General features: G+C 43.0%; 1 protein-coding gene across 5 annotated transcripts in view; it reads left to right on the top strand.

The window, feature by feature from the left end:
• The window catches only part of si:ch211-1e14.1 (UPF0606 protein KIAA1549), a 405,473-nt gene that overhangs the window by 282,993 nt on the left and 102,989 nt on the right, over positions 1 to 19,491 (top strand). For 4 of the 5 annotated variants that reach the window (XM_068051057.1, XM_068051053.1, XM_068051055.1 and 1 more), the window contains 3 exons: positions 6,396 to 6,580; positions 12,960 to 12,989; positions 17,535 to 17,731. In XM_068051057.1, the coding sequence (XP_067907158.1) occupies positions 6,396 to 6,580; positions 12,960 to 12,989; positions 17,535 to 17,731 (412 nt within the window). The remainder of the gene's footprint in view (positions 1 to 6,395; positions 6,581 to 12,959; positions 12,990 to 17,534; positions 17,732 to 19,491) is intronic. The other variant, XM_068051054.1, reaches the window with a different exon arrangement.

Below are 19,491 nucleotides of genomic sequence, written 5' to 3'. Positions count from 1 at the left end.
TTAGTGTTTTATTTGTCAAATAAACAGACAGATTTCTTTTAAGTTTAAAAACAGAAAAATCAATTGTTTATTGATCAATACGCCTTGTCCCAAAATTGTTGCACCCGCTTCCGCTCCCGCATTTGCTCACACGCACATACAAGAAGAAACAGATACAGAGAGAGAAAGGGAAAAGTGATTTTTAGTTGCGGGGGGAGGTCACGATAAACCTGTTGAGTTCTCTTGGAAATCTGCATTGATCGCTTCCCTTTGTGCCACTGATTGCAAATGGACACAACTCTGATGATGAGGTGACACCCACCCCCACCCCCAGGATTTTCATACGGGCACTCGACACTCTCCAGTTACAGCCTGGTTCAGTTGGTAGTACTGCCACTTCCAGAGTAAAAGCATGGTTCTTTCTGAACCTGTGAACCATCAGTCAATACTAAAAGGAAGGGATTTCATTTATATAGCATCTTATCCTATCCTCTGACATCCCAAAACACTTTACAAACAATAGATTACTTTTGAACTGCAGCCAGTGTTATTATGTAGATAATTGTGGCAACCAGTTTGCTCATAACAAGGTCTCACAAATAGCCAACGAGATGAATTTTTTTTTTGGTGGTGTTGGGTGAGATAGAAATGATGGCCGGGACTTTGGGAAAACTCCCTGCTCCTCTTCAAATCATGCCATGCGATATTTTGCATCACCTGAACAAGAACTCTGTTTAGCTGGGAAAAAATAGGCAAGTTAGCAACCTCTATTAGTGCAGTACTGTACTGAAGTGTCAACTTACATTATGTGCTGGAGCCCTGGAGTAGGGATTAGACTTACTACCTGACTGCTGTGAGGCCAACTATCAAGAAAAGCTGATGCTTTTTTTTATTCTTTCATGGGATTTGGATGTCGCTGCCAAGGGCAGTATTTGTTGCCCATCTCTAATTGCCCTTAAGAAGGTTGTGGTGAGCTGCCTTCTTGAACCGCTGCAATCCATCTGGTGTAAGTACACCCACAGTGTTGTTAAAAAGGGAGTTCCAGATTTTTGACACAGTGATACTGGAGGAATGGTGGTATAGTTCCAAGTCAGAATGGTGTGTGTCTTGGAGGGGAACTTGCAGGGGTGGTCCCATGCGTCTGCTGCCCTTGTCCTTCTCGGTGGTAGAGGTCATGTTTTTGGAAGTTGCTATCAAAGGAGCCTTGGTGAGTTGCTACAGTGCATCTTGTATATGATGCACTGCTGTCCCTGTACGCTGGTGGTGATGGGAGTGAATGCTTAAGGTGATGGATGGAGTGCCGATCAAGTGGGTTGATTTGTCCTGGATGATGTCGAGCTTCTTGTGTGTGCTTGGAGCTGCACTCATCCAGGCAAGTGGAGAGTATTCCATCGCACTACTAACTTGTGCCTTGTAGATGGTGGACAAGCATTGGGAAGTCAGGAGCTGAGTTACTCGCCACAGAATTCCCAGCCTTTGATTTGCTTTTGTAGCAACAGTATTTATGTGGCTTGTTTAGTTTAGTTTAGCTTAGGTTAGTTTAGTTTAGAGATACAGCACTGAAACAGGCCCTTCGGCCCACCGAGTCTGTGCCGACCATCAACCGCCCATTTATACTAATCCTACATTAATCCCATATCCCTACCACATCCCCACCTGTCCCTATATTTCCCTACCAACTACCTATACTAGGGGCAATTGCTAATGGCCAATTTACCTATCAACCTGCAAGTCTTTGGCATGTGGGAGGAAACCGGAGCACCCGGAGGAAACCCACACAAACACAGGGAGAACTTGCAAACTCCACACAGGCAGTACCCAGAATTGAACCCGGGTCACTGGAGCTGTGAGGCTGCGGTGCTAACCACTGCGCCACTGTGCCGCCCATAGTTTCTGGTCAATGGTAACCTCCAAGGATGTTGATGGTGAAGGATTCAGCAATGGTAATACCGCTGAATGTCAAGGGAGGTGGTTAGATTCTCTCCTGTTAGACATGGTCATTGTCTGGCAATTCTGTGGCACGAATGTTACTGCCACTTATCAGCCCAAGCCTGAATGTTGTCCAGATTTTGCTGCGTGTGGACAGAGATTGCTTCAGTATCTGAGGCATTGCAAGTGCTATTCTGGCTGAAGATGCTTGCGGAGCAGGCTCAAGGGGCTGAGTGGCCTACTCCAGCTCCTAATTCGTATGTTCATATGTTGTAAATGTTTCAGCCTTGTCTTTTGCACTGACGTGCTGGGCTCCCCCATCATTGAGGATGGGGATGTTTGTGGAGCCCCCTCCTCCTGTTAATTGTCCTCTTCCTGTTAGTTGTCCTCTTCCCTTTAGTTATTTAATTGTCCACCTCCATTCACGATTGGATGTGGCAGGGCTGCAGAGCTTTCATTTGATCCATTGGTTGTGCAATCGCTTAGTATGCTGCTTCTGCTGTTTAGCATGCACATAAGTCCTGTGTTGTAGCTTCACCAGGTTGACATCTCATTTTTAGGTATGCCTATTGCTGCACCTGGCATGCTCTCCTACACTCCTCATTGAACAGGGCTGATCCCCTGGCTTGATGTAATGGTAAGAGGAACATGTCGGGCCATGAGGTTACAGAATGTGGTTGAATACAATTCTGGTGCTGCTGATATCTAATGTATGCCCAGTTATGAGCTGCTAGATCTGTTCTGAATCTATCCCATTTAGTACAGTGGTAGTGCCATACAACACGATGGGCCATTTCCTCAGTGTGAAGTTGGGACTTCACTGCAGAGACTTGTGAAGATGGTCATTTCTACCAGTACTGTCATGGACAGTTGCATTTGCGACAGGTAGTTTGGTGAGGGTGAGGTCAAGCAGATTTCTCTCTTGTGGGTTCTTTCAGCACTTGCCACAGGCCCAGTCTGACAGCTATGTCCTTCAGGACTAGGCCAGTGTGATGCTACCGAGCCACTCTTGGTGATAGGCATTGAAGTCCCCCACCCAGGGTACATTCTGTGCCCTTTCCACTCTCAGTGCTCCTTCCTTGTGGTTTTTAAAATGGGGAAGCATGGATTCATCAGCTAAGGGAGGGCAGGACATGTGCGATGCCAATATCATCACCCTCTATAAGAACAAGGATGACCGCGGTGACTGCAACAACTACCTTGAAATCTCCCTGCTCAGCATAGTGGGGAAAGTCTTCGCTCGAATCGTTTTAAACAGACTGCAGAAGCTGCCTGAGCGTGTCTACCCTGAGGTGCAATGCAGCTTTCGAGCAGAGAGATCCACTATTGACTGCTGTTTCCCTTCGCCATCTACAGGAGAAATGCCTCAAACAACTGGTGCCCCACTACGTTGCTTTCATAGATCTCACCACAGCCTTTGACCTTGTCAGCAGATGTGGTCTCTTCAGATTACTAGCAAAGATCGGATGTCCACCAAAGCTACTAAATATCATCACCTCGTTCCATGATAATATGAAAGGCACAATTCAGCATAGCGGCGCCTCCTCAGACCCCTTTCCTATCCTGAGTGGCGTGAAACAGGGCTGTGTTCTTGCACCTACACTGTTTGGGATCTTCTTCTCACTGCTGCTCTCGCATGCATTCAAATCTTCAGATGAAGGAATTTTCCTCCACACAAGATCAGATGGCAGGTTGTTCAACCTTGCCTGCCTTAGAGCGAAGACCAAAGTACGGAAAGTCCTCATCAGGGAACTCCTCTTTGCTGACGATGCTGCATTAACATCCCACACAGAAGAATGCCTGCAGAGACTCATCGACAGGATTGCGGCTGCCTGCAACGAATTTTGCCTAACCATCAACCTCAAGAAAACTAACATCGTGGGACAGGGCGTCAGAAGTGCTCCATCCATCAATATCGGCGACCACGCTCTAGAAGTGGTTCAAGAGTTCACCTACCTAGGCTCAACTATCACCAGTAACCTACCTTTCGATGCAGAAATCAACAAGCGCATGGGAAAGGCATCCACTGCTATGTCCAGACTGGCCAAGAGGGTGTGGGAAAATGGCGCACTGACATGGAACACAAAAGTGCAAGTGTTTCAAGCCTGTGTCCTCAGTACCTTGCTGTACGGCAGCGAGGCCTGGACAATGTATGTCAGTCAAGAGCGACGTCTCAACTCATTCCATCTTTGCTGCCTCCGCAGAATCCTTGGCATCAGGTGGCAGAACCGTATCCCCAACACAGAAGTCCTCAAGGCGGCCAACATCCCCAGCATATACACCCTACTCAGCCAGTGGCGCTTGAGATGGCTTGGCCATGTGAGCCACATGGAAGATGGCAGGATCCCCAAGGACGCATTGTACAGTGAACTCGTCACTGGTATCAGACCCACCTGCCGTCCATGTCTCCGCTTTAAAGACGTCTGCAAACGCGACATGAAGTCCTGTGACATTGACTACAAGTCGTGGGAGTCAGTTGCCAGTGATCGTCAGAGCTGGCGGACAGCCATAAAGGCGGGTCTAAAGAGTGGCGAGTTGAAGAGACTTAGCAGTTGGCAGGAAAAAATACAGATGTGCAAGGAGAGAGCCAACTGTGTAACAGCCCCGACAACCAATTTTATCTGCAGCACCTGTGGAAGAGTTTGTCACTCTAGAATTGGCCTTTATAACCACTCCAGGCGCTGCTCCACAAACCACTGACCAGCTGTAGGCACTCACCCATTGTCTCTCGAGATAAGGAGGCCAAAGAAGAAGGTTGTAATCAGCAGAAGGCTTCTTTGCCCATGTTATACCTGATGCCATGAAACTTCATTGGGTTCAGAGTCAATGTTGAAGACTCCCAGCGCAACGTTCTCCACTGTGCCACCACCTTTGATGGGTCTATTCTATCGGTGGGACAGTAAGTGATAGCGGAGTCTGGGACATTGACTATAAGGTATGATTTGGTGAATATGACTAGTCTGTGTCTTCTCTCCCAATTTTGGCACATGTCCCCAGATGTTAGGAAAGAGGACTTTGCAGAGTTGACCAGGCAGAGCATGCCGTTGTTGTTTCCGGTGCCTAGATTGATGCCAGGTGTTCTGTCCAGCTTTATTCTTCTTTGGTTTTTCTGTAGCAGTTTGGTACAACTGAATGGCTTGCTCAGTCATTTCAGAGGGCAGTTAACAGCCGACCATAGTGCTGTGGGTCTGGAGTCACATGCAGGTCAGGCCAGGTAAGGACAGCAGATTTCTTTCCCTAAAGGACATTAGTGAGCCAAATGGATTTTTCTGACAATCCGGTAGTTTCAGGGTCACCATTGCTGAGACTAGCTTTTAATTCCAGATTTATTAATTAATTGAATTTAAATTTCACCAGCTGCCATGGTGAGAGTTGAACTCATGTCTCCAGAACATTAGTCGAGGCCTCTGGATTATTAGTCCAGTAACATTACCACTGCGCCATCACAGGCTTGGAATCCTGACCAAAATCTATCTAAGCTCAAGGTATTGTTAGAATGCTGTTTTCCACCAGTGAGTCACTTCTCCACCTACCCCCCCCCCCCACACACCTGTTTTCCACCCCCCCCGCCACCCCCCATCACACAGGAAGGTAATAAATTATTTTTTATTTTTCCGTGAATTTTTTGTGCTTGTATTTTTCTGAGTGATATTAATGCCAGAGAATTGGAATACCTTGTATCAGCACCAAGCGCTCCAGGTCAGGTATTTTATAGTTAGATGCCAAATAAACCTCCCACTCTGCAGCCCCAACAATTTGCCTTGACCTCAACATTACAAATAGCGTCCAATACTGCAAGGTGTTGTATTTATCTATTTCCCACAGCTGTCATCCTCCAGCCTTGCTGAGTTTGATTACAAATTAAGGGAGCCTCGCAAGTAAGTATATAGCTTCCTTTCCAAGTGCATTAATGTGAGCTCCTGGCATTTGTAGACTTGAATTTTAAAAAATTAATCCCGGTAGTATGAATAAGAGATCAGGTCAGTAGAATGCCTGTATTTGTTTGGGGGAGGGGAGGGGCGGGGCAAATTCAGCTCTGATACCGAAGAGTCCTCTGGAGATTTTAGAGGCAGCACAGACCCAGTTTAAGTCATGTGAATGTGTTAGAGACATCAACCTCTTACTTTTCCCACCAGTTAAGTCTTGTATATATCACAAGATGGGTTAGGAGGAAGAATGACATTCTAATTATTCCAACCAGTAAAATCCTACAGCATGCAGCTGTTTGTGTGTAGTAGTACTGGTTTGAATGGTACCAGTTGGTACCAATCAATTGTACTTGCACTGGAGGTGAGACTGAAAATATCATAATTTTTATCTGTGAATTTTATTAGAGAAATCACATACTTTCTTTGGAGACTTGTGAAATAGAGGCGATGTCTCGAAGCTCAAGACAATAAATGCTTGCCTTGCCAGCAATGCCGACATCCCATGACTGAATAAAAAAAATCTCATACCATGATTTGTTTGTGGCTTTTCTTTTGTAGCGGTGGAGACCATTGCCACCTCTTCCCCGACAGATGAGAATAAGAACCTTTGGATCATTGTGGCAGTGCTGGTGCCAGTGATTGTGGTGGTCGTCATCATCATTATCCTGTACTGGAAGTTCTGTCGAACAGACAAGCTGGAGTTTCAGCCAGACACCATGAGCAATATTCAGCAGCGTCAAAAAGTAAGAAACTCTGGATCGCAGTTGTTAATTTTTTTTAAATTGAAAATCACATTGGAAGGGCACAGGACACCAGCAAGGCTGAAAAGAGTTTGAGAAGGTGCAGTAAATAAGGAAGGAGTGATGAGGTGACTGTTACTTTAGCATTGTAAGGATAAGGAAAGACTGAAGAAAGTAAGGAATTTTAAATTCTAATCAGTAATTAAGTTCAGTAAGAGTGGGTGTAGTAATTTAAACACCTTGGGGAAGTAAGGAGGGGAACGTAGGGCAGTGAATTTGAGCCAAGAATAAGAGAAGCAAGTTCAGAGGGAGGCCTTTTGGCTCATCCATTGAGGCAACAGAACAGCATTCCAATGAAATTAAGATAAGCATGGCCATAATCGGGAGAAAGGGAGGCCAGAATTTAGAGGTGTGGGAGGCTATCGAGCAATGAGCTTACTTGTATCTTCCTCACGAGTGTCAGAGGTTGTGGGAGAGCCTACTCAGAAGTATTTAACTTATCAAGTGATACAGTGACTTCCTGGGTCCTTGGAATGCTCAACTGAAATTAATCATTTCAAACATGAATACCCCAAATACCTTTGAGGAGTGTTGAGCTTTGGTGATGTGACTTGCACAATGGAAGAGGAGGGGAACAATAAAGAATGCACTGATGTAAAGTGCAGCTGTTTCTCATATAGCCAGTTGATTGACTGTTTCCAAATGGTGTGATCCCTTACCATTGAATACCATTTGCCTCAAATATCACATACAGAGCTTAAATGCTCAAAACGAGAATGCAGCCCTCTGTTCCAGTGGCAGTGTATCCTGTTATCTGGTAATTCTAAGACTGTGCCAGTGATCAATAATAGAAAGGATCTTCTTTGAAAGAGTTCGCGAGCTCACATTTCCAACTTAATTGTACAGTGGGTCAGTCAGAGAGGTTTTCAAGAGAGGTATTCTAGCTGTTTGCAAGGAAGCATTGGGTTGAGAAGTATTTTTGCTAATTTGAGCCATTAGTGTGGGAATTGTGGATACAAGTGTTGCGGTTTAGGATTATTTTGTTTGGTTGGCTGGGTGTCTGACAGGCATAGAATCCAACACAACATAAACTAGACTTCGAATCAAGCCACAGAGCAATTCCCATGATTAGTTTCTATTTGACTTGTATTAAGTGCACACATTCTTCCCTTAGGGGACCACACCCTATCCAAACCCTGAGGACTTAAATACAAATTGGCAAGAAAGCAGACTTGGGAATCTTGAGGGTACATAGAGAAATTACTGGAATTTTAACCAGCTAAAACCATGGACAGCACTGCTAAGCTTTCTGCTGCTTATTCAGCTATGACCACTCCACCCATTAGGGCATTAGCTTGCAAGTTATTTGGAGTTGAGTTAGAAGAATTCAACCTCCCAGTAAGGAATCTATCTACCCATGAAAATACCCAGGCAATAAACCTGCTCAGGCATTCGATTACTGAGAATTGACTCAGTTTCCCCCTATCAGCCGTACCTTGGAACCAATGTGACCCCCAAAGAGATCCTGCTTACCTCTCTTTCCCCCAAGATGGTAGAGTTAAAGATGACAGGTGTCCCAGTCCTTAATATGAGAATGAAACTGAACTTGTGCTAAGTTTCATTTTCTTGTTTTGAAATTATTGAATTGGCATATCTCAGATCTTCCTGGCATTTGTTGCATCTTTCTGTGTAGTGGACAGCCATATGTTCACCCATTCAATGTAACTATTTAGTTGACATCTAAGGTTGTTTTTCTATGGGATGAATTCTAGTGTTTACATTTTAAAGACTGAATATCCTTCCCTCCTGTATAGTTGCCTTCTATATTTTGACGGTGATGCATTCATCATGTCCTCTTGATTAATGAGGTTACTTTTGCTAGTTTTATGTTCCCAAAATATCAGCCTGATAAACTGGCAAGCTGTCAGTTACAAAGGTTTCATTTTTCTGGGAATTTTATTATCTGTCCCAATTTTCTCCCCAGCTGGTCTACTGAAGGTACTGGCTGGCTTTTACTGTAGTGTCGTTTCATGGGTGTTAGTTGACCATAAATTCCATGTCCAAGTGACCACTTATCATGTGTGAACTTAGATCATTGACTGTTGTGACGAGTATCAGCCTGTTGCTGATCCTGTCGCCTCCTGATGTCCAATTTTAAAAATTGTTTCCTTGCACCCTGCCCCACCTTCAGCTCGAGTGCTGAAGTCAGTTACTAAACAGCAATCTGCTGACCTAGCCAAATTAAAAATGGAACCTGGGGCCTTCCTGTATGATTTGATACATAATATCTCCAGCAATGAAGCCATAAGGGCAACTCCTTTTCTGTTCGCTCAACTGTGAATACCCTGGTATAACCGTTAGATTCAGTATAGATGGTTCGTAATGTTTTTAGTTCAACTTCCTTCACAAGATCTAACAAATCCCTATTCCAGTACAGGATTTGAGAGGCATAGTTTTAAAGTTGGCATGGAACAATTGAGCACAAAATTGGATTTGGGGGGAATCATGCCTATGGCCTCATGCCCCAAACACACACCCCACAGTCTCTGTAGTGATGTGCTACAAGAAGAGAAACAGTGTCTCTGTAAGCAATGTTTAATACTCTGAAACACCAGCTTTGATCACTTCACAAAAGCTTTGAGCCACTGCAAACATGGGCATTGTTTGCAGGAAGTTAAATGGTGGGGGGAGGCGGTGTGGAAAGAGAGAGAGAGAGAGTGTGACACATGCTGTATAACCTTGCCAGTGGGAGAGTGATCCGCGAAGAAATTATGAAGGGTGGCTGCATGTCATTGAATCACTTGTACCTGTAGAGGATGAACACATAAGATACCTGCATTTTTGGTAGCTGGTTCTGATGCCCTAAACTTTGATGTTAGCTACAATATATCTGCTCCAGGAGGGCATGTTTGTTGCCTGAGGACAGATTGTTGGCCCTTAACATTTTAAAAGATTCTGGTTGAACTTCAGAAGACAGTGAATAATATTATTGACAGACCTGAACTGAATGCGTCTTCCCTTTTGTGAAAAGCTTTCTGAAATTAAAGGGAGATGAATTGTGTTTGTTCCCATGGTTCTTCGGTACTGAGAAGTATAGTGTCAGTGTGCCCTCGTGATGCCCTAGCACTGACATTGCACCAACAATCTGTTCTGCCTTGTCAGGATGGATAAATATTATCCTCTTACAATCCTGTCTGACAACACCAAGAGTGGTGAAGTAATCAAGTAAAATGAATGAGGTCACAGTGCTATTCGTGAAAGACATATTTATAATGAATTGCTCTAAAAATACTTCAAAATGTAAAATGAATAAACATGAATATATTATCCTACAATCAGTGACCACTTTCATTTGAATTAACCTAAGCCTGTCAAAAATAGTGCATGAGCAGAGGCTGCATTACATCCATTTAGATTCAGATTCTTGTACTGCCACTGTGAACCTCAAAATCACACATCAGGGCAATCGTTAAATTGGCCATTAACACTGACTAATTTATCCAGCATCATACAGAGGAAAATACATATGGCCTATCCTTTCCTCATCCTGTTCATTGACTGTTGCATCTCCGTGCACAACCTTCACATGCTGCTACTAATGCTAACTTCTGGAAGGCAGAGGGAAGCAATATCTGGACAATTTCAATTCCAGGGAAATTCCACCCCAATCCCTGAAGAAATGAAATGATGCATCACTAGCCATCATTAAGTTCACATTTCCCCCTCTCATTTATCTCAATTTCTTTAAAGACCTAAGAATATAGGACTATCTCCATTAGGCAAAGACTTGGATATTACAATTCTTTCCGCACTTTATCTTGGATACCTTTTAATGCCATGTCTGACAAAATACTTATTCATATCTCTCAACATTTATAACATACTTCACTTTCATAACTTCTTTAAGTCAGTTATTCCACATGTTTTCCATGCTCTTCATGAAGGACTTGTACCTTAAATTTGCATTAATCCAGTAGTTAATTCAGTAATCTTTCTGAAGTTTAAATCTCTTTCCCCTTCTTCTAGAGCTCCTGTTATTGTTGAGCATAATTCTTGATATAGTTCATTTATTCCATTGGGTATCTTAAATGCTTCAGCAATATCTGCTCTTAAGTTTTCTTTTTCCAATAATATAAGAAACCCTAGTATCCTTACTCTATCTTCATAGTTCAGGTGTTCAATCCCATTTACCAAATTAGTTGTACTTTTTTGTAGTCACTCCAAGATCGGGCTTCCTCCATCCCCAGCCTGCCATGTTGCATTGCTGAAAGCAGCACATAATACCAGGGAGTCAAGATCCATGCTGTCTCAATTCATGACTCCTCTTCTAATCTCCTGTGGTTGTGCAAACACAGGATGAGTGACAGCCTGCTGTCCATCCTGATAATATTTTGGTCTCTTGACCAAAATTACTTAAATGGTGCATGAGTCTCAAAATCATTCACCTTCCCATGTCGGTGTAGGCACACTGTCTGTCGTGAAGCAATGGTCGTAGATCACATTGGTGTGATTCTGAGAAGATATTGCCCAGAATTACAACAGAACCTTTAAAGCATTTAACTAAAATAGAAACAAAAAATGCTGGAAATCTCAGCAGGTCTGGCAGCATCTGTGGAGAGAGAAGCAGAGTTAACGTTTCAGGTCAGTGACCCTTCTTCAGAACTTCTGAAGAAGGGTCACTGACCTGAAGCGTTAACTCTGCTTCTCTCCACAGATGCTGCCAGACCTGCTGAGTATTTCCAGCATTTCTTGTATTTATTTCAGATTTCCAGCATCCGCAATATTTTGCTTTTATTAAAGCATTTAACTGTCTAGTTAATGTCTTTACTTGTCTTGGTATGTAACGCTGGTAAAAGATCTGCTGAAAAGTTTTCAAACACTCAAAGTTATATGAACTCTGTTCTGTTAATATGGAGGATTGAATTTTCAACAGGAGGCCAAACTATAATGTACAGCCACCAGGATGATAAGCCCATTGTACATGGTAATGTAATCTCTTTGGTTCAATGCCGACAGTTCCTAATCACTGTTTTTCATGAACATTTTGTTGTGCAATGTAACATATTATTCTTTATCTGCCCCTGTAAGGCAAAATTTCAGCTTGGAGAATGCCCTTCGAAACTTCTGCATGCTTGATAAAAGCACCTTTGTAGAATCTTACAGCACAGAACAAGGCCATTTGACTTTTTGAAGCTAGTCCCACCACACCCTGCACCTTCCCCATAGCCCTTCCAAGTTCTCCTTTTCAAGTATATATTCAATTCCATTTTGAGAGTTTCTATTGAATCTGCTTCCACTACTGTTAGAAAAAAAGGTCTCACCTCCTGTCTGGTTCTTTTACCAATTTTCTTAAACATATGTCCCCTGGTCGCCGACTGTCTTGCCAGTAGAAACAGTTTCTCCTTATTTACTGGATCAGAACCTTTCATAATTTTGAACACCTATCAAATCTCTCTTTAACCTTCTCTGTTGTAAGGAGAACAACCCCAACTCTCTGGTGTCTCCATGCAACTGAAGACCCTCATCCCTGATTCTATTCTGGTAAATCTCCTCTGCATCCTCTCCAAGGCCTTGACTTCCTTCATAAATAATGGAGCTTTTACTCCTGCACGTGGTTCTACTGCAAATGACTGCTTTCAAACTGAGGTTTGCAAGGTCAGCAGAGTTCTGGCCATCTGTCATTTGGATTTTTTTATTTGTTAGCTTTTTAGCATGTTATTTCTGTTACTGTGTAATTATGTTTCCTGCAGTAATAGCACCCATTTTCCTTTGGGTACCTGGCACTATTGTTTGGAAGCAAAGGCAGGCTGCCCCTGGGAATTTACAGAGGATGTCTTGGGAGTGCAACAGTAATTGCAGGTGGTCCTTAGGAGTGTGTCAGTAATTAGAAGAGGTCTGCCGGAGGTTGGTATTTGCAGAGGGTTCCCCAGAATTGTCACTAATAGCAAGGGGTCCGCAGCAGTGTCACTAGTTACAAGAGATTCCCAGGAGTGTCACTAGTTGCAAGGGGCCCCCAGGAGGGTCACTGAAAGCGAGGGGCCCCCAGGAGGGTCACTGAAAGCAAGGAGTCCCCAGGATTGTCACTGAAAGCGAGGGGTCTCCAGGAGGGTCACTAATGGCAGAGACTGCCGAGCAGTTCTGATGATGCTGTTTGAGAGATAAACGTTGGCTAGGACACTGGGGTGAACTCTGCTGCTTTTCTTTGCATAGTGCAATGGGATATTTTACATCTAGCTGAGACAGGAGATTGGTGTTTGATTTAACGTCTCATCCAAAAGACAGCACCTCTGACGGTGCAGCACTCCCTCTGTACTCCACAGGAGCCACAGTTTTGTGAAAAGGGATCAACAGAACAATTTTTAAAATGTAAAATTTGTTGCAGGGGGATCCAGGATACCCACAAGAATATATGGTAAGCAAAAGCTAAAGTTCTGACTAAAGTTTGTTACAAGATTAATCTATAACTGGTTTGGGCACAAAAGACTAGACTCAAACTAAAGTCAGTCCATGACTAAGACTAAACTTTGGCAAAGATTAGTTTTGTCTAGGACTGAAAGGACAGTCAAAGCTTACAGTGAAGTGGGGTTTGTTATTCAGCAATTTTGTTTGGTCATCTTAATCCAACAGACACGAAAGCATTCAGAGCGGTGACAGCTATAGGACTTAGTGGGAAGAAAATTTAAAGTCACAACCTTGACTGTCAAAAACACAACAGTGCTGATTTTATTTCCTAAACTATGCTTTGCTTCAGTGAATAGCAGATTTTTTAAAAATAGAAACAAATGATAAATGATGAGTAAATAATATCAAAAATCAGTGGCTCGCAGCAATATCTGTAGTATGAGATGTGCTTCTGTGGGAGGATGGCTAAGAATCATGGCTACGGTCTATTTTCTTTCAATATGGATATAGATATAATGTATCGCCTCATTTATATGAAGCATCTGACACAACAGATGCCTCTGCACTTGGACATAACTGCACTTGTCATATGAACATTGAAGCACTTAAAATTAAGTATGTGTACTCTCCCATACACTGTTCAGCCCAGTTTCAGAAAGAAGGTGTTGTTCATAATAGTTTGCAAAATAGATGCTTGTTGATTGGCAGAGGATTTTTAAATATTTAAATTCAAAAGGTTTTGCTGAACATAATTCATACTGTGTTTTATAGTTAATATTGCTTTGATGTACAAAGCTCTGTTGGGATTGCGGTGTAGCTGTCCTGTTAGCCTAATGATAAAGCCCAACCTGGTGTTGCACTGAGCCATAAAGCCCAGAATGCTCCAGGTTTAATCTCCGATCTGTGCTAAGTTACCTGAACTCTGCTGTGGGACAGGCTGGGATGTGACGTTTGCCTTTAGTGTGGCCATCAGTTAAGAACAGAATCAGATTTAACAACAGTCCACAGTCAAATAATTTGGTGAAACCAACTGCCTAGCTTATGCTACAAAATGCCTCTTTGGATAACTTAATGGAGGGCTTGTGAAACTATGTCCCAGCAAGGAGTATATGGGTTCAAGTGAGAAAGAGAACATTTTGGAGGGGAACAAAATGCTTTGTATCCATCTAAAAACCCAGTGAATCAAATTACCCAGCCTTTGTGGAAAGCTTTGCATTTTTCATCAGTGCACTCAGTATGTACACCACACAAACATTCATTTAAAAAGTGGACCAGAAATGAGAACTGGGCTACCTTACTTGAACAGCAGGCTGACAATGTAACCTGGAGGTAAATCATTAATGCAGGACTTAAAATGAAAAAGAGCTGCTTGCACATAGTTGACATGGGTCAGTGTGAAAAATGTTTTTTTCTGGAGACTGCCTCAGCAGTTTGTTATAATCTGGACATTGTCTGCGTTCAGATCCCTATTGTGTCTTTAATAACTTTAGCTGATGGAATTGTGACATGCAGGATGTGCTCTGAATGCGTGTTATCCTTGTGCACTGGACTGAAACATAAGATGCAACCATCTTCAGGAGAGATTGGACAAGCAGTCTGAGAAATGTAGAATGTTCTAGAATAGAAAAATAAACCAATCTGGGATCAAAAACAAAAGCATATACTGGAATTTTGAAATAAACAAGAACTGTTTCAAATACACAGTAGGTCGCTAAGCATCTGAAAAAAGAAAGTGATATTAATGTTTTTTTGGGTAGAGACCCTTCATAAGATTTGCTTATTTATAGATCCCTTGCGGATATCTTGTCTCTCCAGTCCTACTTCTGTCCGCTGTGCTATGCACCTGCCTTCCTCTGCTCCATCAGTAACAGAGCCTTCAGCTATCACACCCCAGTATCATCTCCCTAAACCCAGACCACTTATGAATTTGTGAGATCTTAATTTGAAAGCAGGGTGAGCACTGATTGGACCATGAACTGGCAGTGTTAAGGTTGTGGGGATGGGATATCTAGTGCTGCAGCAGATTTAAAGAGCTGTTGTTGTTCTTTAACATGATTTCATCACTAGACAAATGTAATGTTAAAGTAGATGGCTGACGGTAGTGAAAGAGCCCATAGTGGGCCCTTTACTGAGAGAGATGCAGCCACGGAGGGTTGCCATCATCAGAAAGTGCCTGACTCGGGAGAGGGGACAGCAGGTGAAGACTGTTTCATACGCAAGGGGGTCATCGGCACAGACAAAAAATATCTGATGTGTTAAGGATATTTGCCAAGTTAAGTGTATGCTGAATGTAGCTGCTTCAAGTGGAATGATGTGCAATGGGTGCAACATATTCGTGCACCTCAACTGGCTATTTCATGATTTGGGCACTTAACAATCATTTGGGACTCTTTTAGCCTTTCTCTCAGAATCACAAGAAGTTTAAATTGATGCACATCACATCTTCCAGCTTGCAAAGAAATCCAAAGACCTGGTTTAGATGAGAAAACATAGACCAAATAATGCTGTGTGTTCATTTAATTAATGTGTTGTGAGACAGGCTGGCCATTTTGTTTGACAATATTATGGTCCTTCATACTTGCAGTATTTCTATCTATTTATGCTTGGAAGAAAGAGAAGCTCCTATTAGGAAGCAGTTCTTGTTTCAATTTTAGAATTCCAGCATATGCTTGCATCCTGCACGCCGCAATCCCATCAGTCTAGCAATTAGTGAGGGGTCCCATCAGCACAAAGCCCCTAGCCCACCTTGAAGGAGTGATCTGCAAATAGTCATCCTAGAAATTGCTGGAGGTATTACAGCAGGACATCTCACTCCCACAAGCAAAAACCCTTCATTGCTGTTTTTTCTTCCTTCCCCAAATCTTTCATACGCTCAGGCACTTAGTTAATCCCAAAGTTAGCATGCATCCCACCAACATAGCATGTCAGGTATTGACCACCTACTAATGTTACAGGAAGTGTGTTTCTGATACTTTTTGATGTCTATTCTCGTGCTTCCACGAGAAGCATCCAGCTATAGGCCCAGAAGATGTTGACCCTACCATGTCACAGCACACAGCAGCATTCACTTCACTGATATGCACCAGGACAGGGATATCTACTCCAGGGAATTCAGCTTTAGACTGCAAGGAGGGAACATCTGATGAAGCACACAGTGCCATTAGTTCATTGAATCATTGGAAACTGTGCAAAGCACCCTACAAGGTGTGATGGCTAGTATTAAGTACACTAGCCATATCTGTACAATGGTATTTGATCAGTTTCATAACTACACTTTTCTCAAAGTGCCTTGCAGAATCAAGGTCAACTTTAGCACTGCATATCTTGATAGATGGCCTAACCTGAGCTGTGGATTCATTCAACTATTTAACTGATGCTGTCAAGATCTTGGGCTCCAATGTCTAAGACTCTATCCTGTCAGTATTCACCATACCGGGGGACTGACTGGACAGTACCTTCACATTATTGTTTCCATGACCTGACGGCAGTTGGCTCATCATTGGACATGTGGAGGTAGTGCCCATTAGCAGGGCCATGGCAGGAAGAGGTATGGACGAGGAAGCTGTCTCTGAGTTTGCTACATGTCTGATGCACTAAAATGACCCACGCTAATCCACATATATCAAAACAGCTATTACAGCATTGGATGTGATGCCATCAGTTATGTGGCCACATTCGGACTCAGCAGAAAAAAGTAAGCAGCCACTTCCAATATTCAACCCTGGAGATGAGTGGACTAGGAAGGTAATAATGAACAGCAAGTTGCTTCATGAGACACTTTAACACTTGCCTAAAAATTACATCTGTCCCTGGAGAATGTCTTGCTTTTTTCTCCTTTTACATTTGGCATTGGGTGCTGGTCCCTGTAATACTGGTTTCTGTAATGTGGAGGTCTTATTGCTTTAATTGAAAGCAAATACCAGGACCTTGGGCCTTTCTTTGTTTACAGGACTGGGTGACCTTTGTCTAAAATCAGAATCATAGACCCAGGGTTTCTGTGGATCTGTGATTCCTTCTGTTGCAAATAGGTCTCGTCCTTTATATTGTCAATGGAGGAGGACCATACCTTTGGGCACGTGAATGTGTTATAAAGGCCCCGTTGGTTGCCTTCAGCACCCAGCTGTTGAATCAAACAGGTCTGGCTACATATTACCTTTCCAGTTAAAGCATCTGTATGTGATGTGGAGAGGCAAAAGGAACATTGTAGCTGAGATCACATTGCCTACAGTTATGAGCTTCGTAAGGTGTGAGCATCTGTGAAGCATAAGAACATGGAATTGTCCTTACCAATATACACTTTATTAAACAGAAATCTAGATGTAGGACACCACCAAGGTTGTAAAGAGTAGGAGGTTAAATTGGGGAGTAGTGAATAAGAAAGACTGAGCAGATGGTGGAAGAGAGTTAAAAAAGGTCAGAATATTGAAAATACTTTTTGGTACTACATCAGGTATTGTAGAACATCTACTGTTTAATGCAGTTCATTACAGTCTTTTAATGGTGTGATAACATCTGTAACATCTACCCTAATAGACCATCACAATTGCCTCCTCAGCTGCAAGTGCCAAGTGTTAAAGGTTTTGACTTTGCCAAGCAGCATATTGGGCAACATGGTAAAGATGACATACTGGTCATCCACGAAGGGCTTCCACCTGCCCCAGCAAAAGACAGCACACCATCTGAGAATGGCGATGTGTCCAGTCCTCAGCAAAAGGCAGCCAAGCTCTCCAAAGGACTTCGGCAGAGAAGCAGGCAAGTGGACACCGTTTCTCACAGCATCAGAGACTTGACAGCCGAAAGTTTTTTTTTACATTAAAATCAAATTAACTGATGTGAAGTTTTGTTAGTTTATTTTCTCAATATTACATGGATGGAAATGAAAACTGGCAAAGGCAGTAGTGTAACATTTAGCTTGACCTAATGCAAAACTTGATTACTTGCTTGAGAGGACTGAGTGATGAGAAAAGATGGGAAAAACATGGGCTATTCATTGTCAAAAGATGATTCAGAAGACTTTACAGAGGAAATTAAGATTGCCCAACTTGGGTATTAAGAATCTTCAATTTTGGCTTTTTACTTGTGAAGTGCGTTGGAGTTGAATTTCCATATGCAAGCAAGAGTTTGATGGACATGATTTTTTTTTTAAATCACCATTTTGTGTAATTACAACACTGCCCTTCTCCCCCCCCCAACCTATCCATGGTGCAGCCCCTCATACTTCGAGCACAGACAATATGGAACTGGTTAGATATTTCTGAGCATGGATTACCCTCGGAGTGCGTAGGTGAAGTTTCCTGATTTATTTTGAGGCTGTACTGCAAGGATAGAACATAGAACATTACAGCGCAGTACAGGCCCTTTGGCCCTCGATGTTGCGCCGACCTGTGAAACCTTCTGACCTACACTATTCCATTTTCAGCCATATGTCTATCCAATGACCACTTAAATGCCCTTAAAGTTGGCGAGTCCACTACTGTTGCAGGCAGGGCGTTACACGCCCCTACTACTCTCTGAGTAAAGAAACTACCTCTAACATCTGTCCTATATCTATCACCCCTCAACTTAAAGCTAAGTCCCCTCGTGTTTGTCATCACCATCCGGGGAAAAAGACTCTCACTATCCACCCTATCTAACCCTCTGATTATCTTATATGTTGCACAGGCATCATCATAACCGCCCCCCCCCCCCCCACCCCCAAAATGAATCCTGTGACAATTTTCTCATGTTCCCTCACTGATCCAGTCTGTGCGCTGCCCACTCATTTAAGACATGCAATTCCGTGAAGCATAACAATTCAAGAAGTGACACCCCAAGCACAAACCCACTTCCTCCTCCTCCCCTCCATCCCTGGAAAAGACACCACATCCATCTTGTGTTGCCAGTATCTCCAGCTGGAGAGGAAGTTGGGGCTATAGTTCAAGTGTGATGTTGGTTAATATTGAACGCAGCTAGCTGCAGATACCTAGTATAGTGATAAGGTGCTGTTCCTCGTGCTTGTGTTGAACGTTCCTTAACTGAAGGAAACTGTTTTTTAACTTGCTCCATGGAAAGGAAGCAATAGCACAAGAGTGTACAGCACTTCTTCTTGGTGGCAGGCTTCCTTAAAGTGCAGGACCTCATTGATGAGACTTATGTATCCAGCTATGATTTGGCAAGGCTTCAATTCCATCAACAACAGATGATGTTGAACCACAAGTACTGAATAATGCAGGTGCCTGAGCAATTCTTCAGCAGCAACCATGATAAATTTGTCTTGCACTAGATGCCAGGACTATTTGGAGGAGCAGGCAGACTAAGAATATAGCTGCTGAGGGATCAGTACTGAAATCTTGACTTTTAACAACAGTCAGGAATCCCTGAACCCAGGCCCACAGAAAGTATAATGAGGCCCCTGGTTCCATCTGGATTCTGGTGGGATGTATGGCTGTCATGTTGAAACAGAGATACTATTATCTGAATTGATGGTGGCTTCTGCTCTCCAGACCTGAAAGGTGTCCAGAACTATTTGTATC

This window comes from Heterodontus francisci, chromosome 18, assembly GCF_036365525.1.
Source record: "Heterodontus francisci isolate sHetFra1 chromosome 18, sHetFra1.hap1, whole genome shotgun sequence".
NCBI classification, from domain to species: domain Eukaryota; kingdom Metazoa; phylum Chordata; class Chondrichthyes; order Heterodontiformes; family Heterodontidae; genus Heterodontus; species Heterodontus francisci.
Note: the sequence above shows the minus strand (reverse complement) of the source record. Positions and strands in the feature narration are given on the sequence as shown.